The 11,115-nt window shown below is 48.2% G+C and overlaps 1 protein-coding gene across 4 annotated transcripts in view; it reads left to right on the top strand.

The window, feature by feature from the left end:
- The first annotated feature begins 840 nt into the window (after positions 1-840).
- SPG11 (SPG11 vesicle trafficking associated, spatacsin) overlaps positions 841-11,115 on the top strand; it is a 251,910-nt gene continuing 241,635 nt past the window's right edge. For all 4 annotated transcript variants that reach the window (XM_078772351.1, XM_078772350.1, XM_078772348.1 and 1 more), the window contains exons 1-2: positions 841-1,166; positions 3,619-3,806. In XM_078772351.1, coding sequence (XP_078628477.1) covers positions 964-1,166; positions 3,619-3,806 — 391 coding nt within the window. In that variant the 5' untranslated portion in view covers positions 841-963. The remainder of the gene's footprint in view (positions 1,167-3,618; positions 3,807-11,115) is intronic.

The following is an 11,115-nucleotide window of genomic DNA, read 5'->3' as shown; positions in this document are numbered from 1 at the left end:
GCTTTAATCAAACCAAACACTCAGGCACTCTGAAAAGCCCGTTTATCGGGCAGCAATATATATACATATTATCCCGGAGCGTTTGCCCAGGAAAAGCGAGAGGGGGCGTGGCCCAGCGTCCTGGCTGCGGCCTGGCAAGTTGAGGGCGAGCCTGCCCGGGCGTCCTGGACGAGCCCGGCATGGTGATCGCTCCGCGTCCTTGATAGGTGCACGTGCAAGGCGATTGTGAAAACCCAGCGGTAGCCGCTACAATATAATCTTTCTGAAAAATAATACGATTTTTCCATTTTTCAGATCTGGCAACCTTGCTCGGGACCTGGACCTTGAACCGAGTTGTGTTTCCTCAATAAAACCGTGTGAGAATTTTGGCGGAGTAGCTTTCGTGTAACGTAAACATGGCTTTCAAGACGTTATTTCCCTGTGCGGAGCGTCGCTTTAAGGGTGTCTCAAGATGGCCGCCCCTTGGCTTCACAGTGGCGTGTTGCTAAAAGCAGCAACCTGCTGACTTTATGTTTTAATCCCAATCAAAATTCCAGTGTCTTAATATTTCGTAAATTAATTTCTGTTTATATTGTGTTTATCAGCCTTTAACTTACATTGTATTTTTTTTTACATTCTTCACAATATATGGAGTATGCTTATTAAGGCGGTGTGGTAGGTATATTTCAGTGCGGTGTATCGCCAATTAAAAAAAAAAATTCGCAATTGTTGGAAATCACAATTTAGAGTTAAAGTAACGTAAAATTAAAATACTATTATTTTGGTAGACGTAGATCTTACCATCTTTTCGGATAATGTTAACCGAGGCCATGGCATGGGGTGGATAGGAAGTTTTACTTTACTTTAGTCACGTGAACTGTGAAGTAAATAGAGGCATCGATGTTCTGATGCTTCCAGTTCCTTGGCTTGCAATTGCATTGCAGATGCTGCTTTAGCTTAGAGGAAGAAGCCAGCGGTATAACGATGATTCAGAATGATCGATCCGTGGGTCTAAATGTAAGGTTGGCCGGACCCGGTTCGGCACCTTCTGTACATTGTATCCGGAGAGTCGTGGGTTCGACACCTGGCCCCTTTGCCTGTTTGCTTCCTGAGGAGGTTGTGCTGCTCACCGCTTTACCTGGTCTCGGTGAGCTTCTCGGCCACACGCTGTCTCTCTCAGCCACGGAGTAAGTTTTCGATGTTGGTTGTTGTTTGTGTTGATGGGGATTGCGGTGCTGTAGTAGTGGTAGTGGTGATATTTCCACTGGTGGTGGTGGTGCAGTTGGTGGTGCGAGTGAAGCTGGTGCGAGTGATGCTGGTGCCAAAACGATTGAGAGTAATGCTCGTTGATGGTAAACGTGCACTTGATGATGATGTACCTGGTGTTTTGGTGGTTATTGTGATGAAGGTACTCATGCTAATAAGGGTGAATGTAATTTTTATCACCTCTGTCACGGAAGGGTGACCCCTGTCTATTTATTTGTCTGATGTTTGTGAACACAATATCTCAAAAATATCTTTAAAAGTTGTGGACGGATTCGGACCAAATTCGGCAGAGATGTAGCGTATGTGACAAGGACGAAATTATTAGATTTTGGTGAAGATCCGGATTCGGATCCGGCTACTAGAATTTTAAAAGTGATTCTTCACCATTGAGTGATGGGCCAAAAACTATATATAGCAGAATATCTAAAAAAGTTGTGGACGGATTCGGACCAAATTTGGCAGAGATGTAGCGCATGTGACAAGGACGAAATTATTAGATTTTGGTGAAGATCCGGATTCGGATCCGGCTACTAGAATTTTAAAAGTGATTCTTCACCATTGAGTGATAGGCCAAAAACTATATATAGCAGAATATCTCAAAATGTTGTGGACGGATTTGGACGAAACGTGGTGGAGAGGTTGGATTGTGACAAGGAAGAATTGGTTCAATTTTGGTGAAGATCCAGATCTGGATCCGGCTAGTATGATTTAAAAAAAGTTATTCTTCACCATTGAGAGATCGGTCTAAAACTGACATATGGCAGGATATCTCAAAAAGTTATGGACGGATTTGGACTAAACCTGGTGGATGGGTTGGGTGTGTGACGAGGACTAATCCATTCGATTTTGGTGAAGATCTGAATATAGATTCGAATACGAGAATTATTTAATTTTTGAGTGATTCTTCACCATTGAGAGATCAGGTGAAAAGCGATATATAACATGATATTTAAAAAAAGTTATGGACGAGTTATGACTAAACTAGGTGGATGAGTTGGTTAGGTGACAAGAACGCACCGATTAGATTTTAGTTCAGGTCCGAATCCAGATCTGGCCTATCGGTGGGATACAAAACGTAAACTACTCGGTCTGTCGGAGGTATGTGCTCTACCGAATGCTGTTCTAGTTTATTTATTTATTTGTTTGTCTGTTTGTGAACAGGATATCTGAAAAAGTTGTGGAAGGATTTGGCCGAAATTTGGTTGGGAGGTTTGTTTGGTATGTGACAATGACGAAATGATTAGATTTTGGTGAAAATCCGGATCTGGGTACTATTATTTTTAAGTGATTGTTCACCATTGAGAGATCGGGCCAAAAACGATATATAGCATGATATTTCAAAAAATTGTGGATGGATTATGACAAAACGAGCTGAATAAGTTGGGTATGCGACAATAAGAAGCTGATTCGATTTTGGTTGAGGTACGGATGCAGATCCAGATCGGTGGGACACAAAATGTAACCTGTTGAGCCTGGTGGAAGTATGTGCCCGACCGAGTGCTGTTCTAGTCTTGAATGCAATTAAAATATTTCATTTAAAAACAAAAGTTTTGAAAGGTTTTATAAAATCCTTACTTTAAGAAGTCCTGAAACTGCTGCCATGAACACATTCAAGTTATCAAAATTGATCAATGACCCTTGTTTTGTTTTCTTTATTATTCTGTCTCGTCCCAGATATCTGTATTATTTTAGTGTTTGTAATATTGTGTATAATCTGATCCTATTGGAGCTACTTCATAAACCTGTTATCATAGTTGGTCAACATAAGGATGTTGCCACGTGCTCGGGTGTAGGCTTCATCGCAAAAAGATTTGTAAATTATATGTCGGATGTATTATGTCGGATGTATTATGTATGTATTATGTCGGATATTTAATGCTCAAAAGTGAGTGACGTCAGATAGGATAGTGGGAATTAGCATTGCCTTTGAATGAATGAGAATGCAGATACTTTTGCTTCAATCTGATTCCATCAATAATGGACCTCAAGACTGAAGAGCTCAGAGGTGAGAATGTTATTGCTGACCCATCTTTGCCAATCCTTTATCATTCAGCTTGTAGAATGAAGTATCTGTCCTCTCATCAGTGGTACTTGTATCAGCCTTGACTGATGGCAACCAAGTTGTGGTATACACTTTCTAATAGGAAGGAATGTGCTTTGATGTTTTATTTGGGTGTGCAAATAGTTCCCGTAAAAGACAAGAAATAATACTCGGAAATATAATAATCAAATATATCCAATAATCCAATAAATCCAATATAGCATGTAAATACTGTATATAGTTTTAAGTTTGAAGGATAGATTAGCATACTTCAGATTTTGCTATATTCTCTTCTGCCTTGTAAACATGAGCTTGTCCCATATTTTCCTCAGTCTACGATGGGAGAATCATGATGTGGGAACCTTTTATCCACCTCCAAAGTCCAGGCTTGTGATTTGGTCCACGAATGGTGGACTGTCCATATATGAAGTGGAGCAGGTGGCAGGCAGATTGAATGTGGTGGAGTGCTATTCAATGACGACCGAAGAACTCTGCAACCGACTTGGTTTTCCCTCTGAGGGTGCGATTACTGTTCTTTGAATTTTATAATTCACAACAATACAATCAATACCTGTTATTACTATGAGGGAAAAGTACCTATTCTTGATTCTCATGCCTTTCAACTTTAACATGTATTAGTCTATCAATCAACCTTGAATTTTGAATGTCTGGAGTCATATCAAACTTAGAAATGAGTTATCATTTATTAACCTATTTTAATATGCATCGTGTTGGCTTAACTTTTAAAGGAGGCTGTCTTAGGATCATAGGTTCTTGAGCTTGAGCCCCTGTTGTGCCGTTGAAATAACACCAGATGGGTTGACTCAGCCTGTCATCCTTCTGAGGTTGGCAAAATGAGTACCAGCTTACTGGGTGGGGTAATAAGCCATTCGAGTATCCTGCGTCAGAGTGGCGACCCGTCCAGGATTGTACTCCTTAGCCAATGAACTACCTCGGCAGCCCCATGCACCTCATGACGTGAAAGGCATGGTTATTATTATTATTTACCTCTTTTAATTGCAAGTTTTATTTCAATATATTGTTACAGACGCGGCTTTTAGATGTTATATGGACCGAGCGGTGGTGTATTTAACCGCGTCCGAACAGTTACTCCCCGATTAAAACCCGATTTCACCCGACGTTGACCAGATCGCCCCACGGATATTCAATCGGGAAATCTCTAAAGCGATCGCAAGAGAATGAAAAAGAAGAAGAAGAATACGGAGGAAGAACAGATTTATTATACACACACAAGCAATATTTTAGAGCGACCAATATTATTTACAGCAATAGATGGAAAAGAGCAGTCACACAGTGCATTGTTAACTTATTCTATTTCATTTACTTAATCCCCAAGACAAACGAGTAGGACAGGACGTTCACACTCACACGGTGGATATTGCAGGAAGGAATAGCTGAGGTGGACGCGTGGAGGAAGGCAAGGTCGGAGGCCGCAGCACCCCTCGCGGTTTTTGCGGGAAAACCTCCGTCGCGTATCCGCGGCCGTCACGCGCTGGCTCGGCACACCTGCTCCTCTTCCTGGGGTGGAGCCGTCTCCCTCCGTTCAGCGCGTCTCTCCACGACAGGGGGGTATTGCAGGCAGGCAGGTAGGTAGGTAGGTAGGGCTTGCGGTGGATTGCGCTCCTCTTCCAGGTCATCCCCCAGCGTATCTCTCAAGGCCTCTCTCCAGTCATCTCTCATCTGGACTCTAAAGCAGTCCCCTGCAGTCGCTTTTATCACCTCCGGCGGAATTAAGCCGCCGGCTCCGAGGGCACGCCTACCGGGTCACTCACCGCGGTGTTGATTGGCTGTTAGGGCTGGTTCACTCCTTGCTTCTTATGACGAGGTGGAGACACGCCTTTCTTCTCCAACCTTACCTCGTGGCCAATGGTGGTTGAAGAAAACCAGCCAAAATGCAGAAGACAATTGGAAGGGAGGTTTTGGGGAAATTGGAAGGGCCTACGCTTATTTTGTTTGATACAATGCAAAGTCAATCTAGTGGAAAACACATACTTAGCCTACATGGAATAAGGAAATACACTATTTAAAAGATATATCGTGACCTGCGTGTATGTTCTATGAAATTAATTAGGAGGACGGCTGCGACCATTATTTACATTACCAGGATGTTACCATACCAAAACCATACTCTTCACATCCGTTACCCTTCCTCCAAAATTGTTACACTCCTCAAAACCCGTTACACTTCCCAAAACCCGTTACACTTCTCAAAATCGTTACACTGCACCCTCCTTTCTTCAGGCACGTCCTCGGGCCTACTAGACTTAACTGAGTGTGACATGTAGGTGTAATTCCCTCTACAATTAACCTGACCCTGAGTGTGACAATTTTAAAACACAAATAAGTATGTCCCCCTATTGCATTGCATCCTGTCTAACAGACTCAAGCCCACAGCTAACCGAATTACGGAATTATTCTGAAACTATACATTTACGGTGGGGAGCATTATTTACAATGACGTGATTTCTTATTTACAACGCAACCCAGGACCTGTGTGTTTTTTTCTTTTTCTTTTTAGGGAACAAGAGAAAGAAATTCCTGTTGGGAGGGAGGAGACAGCACGCATTGCATCGATGCACCAGTACCAATACCACCAAAGCACCCAAAAGCACCCAAACACCACAAAGCACCCAAAAACACCATCCGGTGCGGTTACCATGGTTCATAATAAACACAACAAAACAACTGGTGGTGGTCTTCTCTTTCTCTGCTGGGCCGATGTTCTTCCCGACGTCTTCAGGCTTCATGCGGCCTATTTGGACATAATAAAAAGCACAACTTGTGTCCATTTTTATTTAGGGCCTCAGGGGCCAACTAAGGGTGGTCCACCTCTTTGGCATAGGTGCCACCTTACCGAGGTCCGCAAGCAAGATTCCCTGGCCACTATGGCCGGTTTCCAACAGAGGTGCTCTGCCCCAGAACCTGGGGTCCATCAAGTGGTACTTGGCCGCCGAACAGCGGTCCATAAAGTGGTACATCAACGCAATGCGTGCTGGTTCTGGGAATCTCGGGCGCACAATGGCCACCTCACGCACGCTCCCCTCGGCACCCAATGGCGCACAGGTCATGTGGGAGACAAAAGAAAGACAATTGAGCGAGGGGTAAGGTCACAAGGGTACACGTCAAACAAGGCAATGCAAGGTGAAATGCGTACGGAGGGCGAAGTGAGAAAGCTCGTCCCTACCGTACGTCACCCCCCTGTCACCTACACTACCCTTGCTCTTACCCCATATTTACAAAATCTACCCATTTACAAATTCGTCACTACTGTCACGTCTTCCCCATATTTCCCTTATACCAAATTCGTCACCACAATCCCTCTACTTCAAAATTTGCCATCACCAAATTCATCATCAATCCTCATAAGGAGGCAGAGATGGAACATCAAAGCACAATGTCACACCCACGTCATGATGCGTCTCACAATTCAAACATTTGCATCATAAAAAATAATCAAAACATGGCATGGTGTGGAGTACCTGTCACCTCAGGTGAGTGGATGCAGATGGTGCGAGGAGATCCTTCATCCTAACTATCCTCTAAATGATTTTAACACACTTTACACTACCCGGGGTCTTTCCCTGCCAATCCATTGGCCAACTTACACTATGGGTTCTAATAACCAATTCCCATTGGCCAAACTGTGGTGCTCCTCAATTTTGGGGTCTCACTCCCCCGATTCATCTCCCGGTGCTCTAGCACAATTTCTGGGCTGCGACGTGTACCTCTCCCAACAGGTCTACCCACCTGCACACCTCCACCACTGTAGTTGCCACCCGAGCTTACCTAGCTCCTCACCCTAACCTAACTAACTGGGGACAGCCCCTCTCCTGGCTCTGTCACCCCTTGGTGCCCTCTGGCACTGGGCTACCCGGGTCCGTCCTCCGGATCCTCGGGCCCCATCCACACAACTACTACCGGCTCCCAGAGCCCACCTGCGGCCTCACCTGGCCGACATCCTTACAGTGGTGGAGTGCCCAAACCAACTACACACACTAACAGGCTACACGCCCAGCCATTTCCACAACACCAACGCACCCATCCACATACCATTCTGTCACCCGCACCACAGATGCCAATATCCAACTACAATTTACCTATACCCTCTACCTAACACTTACACTACCCCGCCCCGGGTATCCGTGATGGGGGTCCACTCTTCCCCCATTCACACCTTCGCACCATGCACACCACTCCGTACCACTCACTCCAACTCTCTCCACACACCTGTACCTGCACACCTGTGCTCTCACACCTGGTGCCACCTGCACCCTTCTCTCCCCAAGCGCATTCGCGCTGATCCACACACTCACTACTCATACACTGCTCCACACACCTGTCCAGTTGCACACCTGTGCAATCACACCTGTTCAATTCTCACAAACACGGCATCATCTCAGCTAACTACTCCCTTCTGAAACTTGCGCTTCCCAGTCGTCCCTTTAAACTATTGCGCTCCCACGTCATTATCATCCATACTAATCTACCTGCGTCCCCACTACAGGTATCAGTCACTAACTAAACTTAACGTTACCTACTGTCATCTTCTAGGGCCCTATCAATATAACCTAACCCACCCGGGCTAGTTTTCACTGCCATACACCCCATAAACTATTGCTCCTTTGCCCCCCCTGGTGAGGGATGACAGAGTTGCCATCCCCCCCACAGCGGGGCATCTCCTACTACCATCCCCCCAGTCCTCTGACGCTACGAGCCCCCGTCGCAAGAGGTACTGGGTCCTGCCTCGGCATCTAGAGCCGAGGCGATCCATGAGGGCGCCTGCTCGCCGGCATAAGGTCTTATCCGGTCGGCATGGACGATCCGAGGGGGGGTCCGTGGCCCCATTTTGATCTTAATGACCACGTCACAGATTTGCGACAGGACGACTCCTGGGCCTTGCCAGGGGGAGGTGAGTTTTGGGCACCTTCCCTTCCGCCTCCGGGGATTAAAGAACCAAATCTTCATCCCCGGAGCGTATTGACTCCCCTGGCTCCGGTCGTCGTACCTGCGCTTCATCTTGGCCCCCGCCAGATGGAGCTGGCGGCGGGCGAAGGCATGGACCCGCTCCATGCCTTCCTCCAGGTGACGTGCGTACCCCTCCCTCGGCGGTGTATCCGTGGTGTCTGGCACGGGACCGCATAGCAAGTCGGCGGGAGCCCGTAACTCCCGCCCATACATAAGCAACGCTGGACTGCATGCGGTGGCCCCGTGCTGGCTAGTTCGGTAGGCCATCAACAGGTACGGGAGATGTTCGTCCCAGTCATCCTGACGGGTGGTGGTGAACAATGCCAGTTGTTGGATCAATGTTCGATTGAACCTTTCCACCATCCCGTCAGATTGTGGCCGCAAGGGCGTGGTCCTGGTTTTCCGAATTGACAGGAGTCTGCACACATCTTTTAGCAATTGGCTTTCAAAATTTCGACCCTGATCGGTGTGCAGCTCCTGTGGAATCCCGTGCCGACATACAAATCCTTCTACGAAGGCCTGTGCTACCACCCCTGCTTCTTGGTTGGGGAGGGCATAGGCCTCCGGCCACTTGGTGAAATAGTCCATTACAACGAGGATATACTTATTACCTTGGCGGGTGCGGGGCAGCGGTCCTAGAATATCCATAGCCACCCGCTCAAGGGGGGCCCCCACCTGATGTAATTGAAGGGGGGCCCTCATCCTCCGTGCTGGTCCCTTTTTGGCAGAACAGGCGTCGCATCTCCGACACCAGTCCTGTATGTCACGCCCCATATTCACCCAATAGAACCTCCGGCGGACCCGAGATATTGTCTTTGTCCTGCCCAAATGGCCGCCGGAGCGGGTACCATGCACCTGTTGCAATATGACGTTCTTGAATTTGTCAGGGACTATCACCAGCCAGGAAGTTCTATCAGAGGGAACCTCCACCCACTTGCGATATAAGATGTTGCCTTTCAACTCCAGGGTCTGCCACTGAGCCCAATATGCCTTTGTTTGCGCCCCGAGGGGGGTGACCTCTTCCCCCTTTGGCCTTTGCCCCAATTTGACCCATTGGAACACCGGCCCCAGAACAGGATCCTCCTGCTGGGCCGTGCTCCAAGCCAACTCTCCAAATTCCTCGTCCGCGGTTAGTGGCAAAATTGGCCCTCTCACCCGGGTTGCCCGGACGACGAGAATCGGGGCGGAATCGCCCAATTGTTCCCTCTCCTCGTGTCTCGCACAAAATTTACAGTTTTCCCCCAGACAAGGACGCCGAGAGAGTGCGTCCGCATTACCATGGGCCTTCCCGGCCCTATGGGCCACATCAAAATCGTACTGCTGCAACTTTTCCAACCACCTTGCAATTTGGCCCTCCGGTTCCTTGAACCGAAGGAGCCATTGCAAGGAGGAATGGTCAGTTCTAACCAAAAATTTCCGCCCGTACAGGTACGGGTGGAAATGGTTCATGGCAGCCAGCATGGCCAATAACTCTTTGCGAGTGACGCAATAATTTCGCTCGGGCCTACTTAAGGCCCGACTATAGTAACCAATCACTCTCTCCACGCCCTCCTGTGTCTGGGACAAAACTGCGCCCAATCCTTCCTGGCTCGCATCCGTGTCCAGGGTAAATGCCCCGTTACTAGTGGGGTAAGCTAGAAGGGGTGCGGATGTTAGACACCCCTTCAATTTCTGGAAGGCCTCGTGGCACTCCGGTGTCCAATTAAATCGCGTCCCCTTCTCCGTAAGCCGGTGGAGGGGACGGGCCAACTCCGCAAATTTCGCCACAAAGCGCCGGTAGTAGGAGCAGAGTCCCAAAAATCCCCGCACCTCTTTGATGGTACATGGTGCGGGCCACTCCTCTACCGCTTTAATTTTGTCTGGGTCCGTTTTTACCCCCTCGCGGCCGATCACGTGACCTAGATAGGCCACCTCTCTTGCAAACAAAGTGCACTTACTCGGGTTCAGCTTCAACCCTGCCTGTCTGAGGCACCCGAACACCTGGTCCAAATTCGCTACTGCCTGGGGGAACGTTTGGGCATGTACCAGGACGTCATCCAGGTACACCAGGCATGATTGCCATGGCATGCCGCCTAGTACATGCTCCATCAATCTTTCAAAGGTGGCGGGGGCGTTACACAACCCAAACGGCATCACAGTAAACTGGTACAGTCCCTTACCTGTGGAAAATGCCGTTTTCTCCTTCCCTGCCCTATCCATCTCCACCTGCCAATACCCACTCTTGAGGTCCAAAGTTGTGAACCAATTTGAGCCCGCAACGGCATCGAGGGTGTCATCAATCCTTGGCAGGGGATATGAGTCCTTGAGTGTCACGTTGTTTAGCTGGCGATAGTCCACGCAGAACCGCGTGGTCCCATCCTTCTTTTTGACCAGCACAACAGGTGACATCCAAGGACTTCCCGAGGGCTCGATCACGCCTGCGTCGAGCATTTTTTCAACCTGCTCGTCAGCTTCCGCCCTCTTGCTCCAAGGGAGCCGTCGGGCGGCCTGACGAATAGGCCGGGCCTCACCGGTGTGGATCTGATGTTTCACCAGGCCCGTACGTCCAATATCCTCGGTGGACAGGGAGAAGAGGTCCAAATGGGACCCAACCAGTTTGTGTAAGGCCTCCCTCTGGGTACCTCCCAACTCTATGCTACTACGATTTACCATCTCGCAAATGGAATCGGGCCAATTCCTAGAACTTATTGAAGGCTCCCCCTGGGGCCGGCTCGGCTGGACGTTCTCGCCCCTCACTGACGCGACTTCTCTAACTGGGGTGCAGCCAGCTACCTTCGTGCCCCTCACTATAGTGCGTGGTTCTGTGCTAATATTAATTACTCGGACGGCCACCACCGGCCCGT

This window comes from Myxine glutinosa, chromosome 2 (genome assembly GCF_964187855.1).
Source record: "Myxine glutinosa chromosome 2, kmMyxGlut1.1, whole genome shotgun sequence".
Classification (NCBI taxonomy): Eukaryota; Metazoa; Chordata; class Myxini; order Myxiniformes; family Myxinidae; genus Myxine; species Myxine glutinosa.
This window is presented reverse-complemented; position numbering and strand designations above follow the sequence as displayed.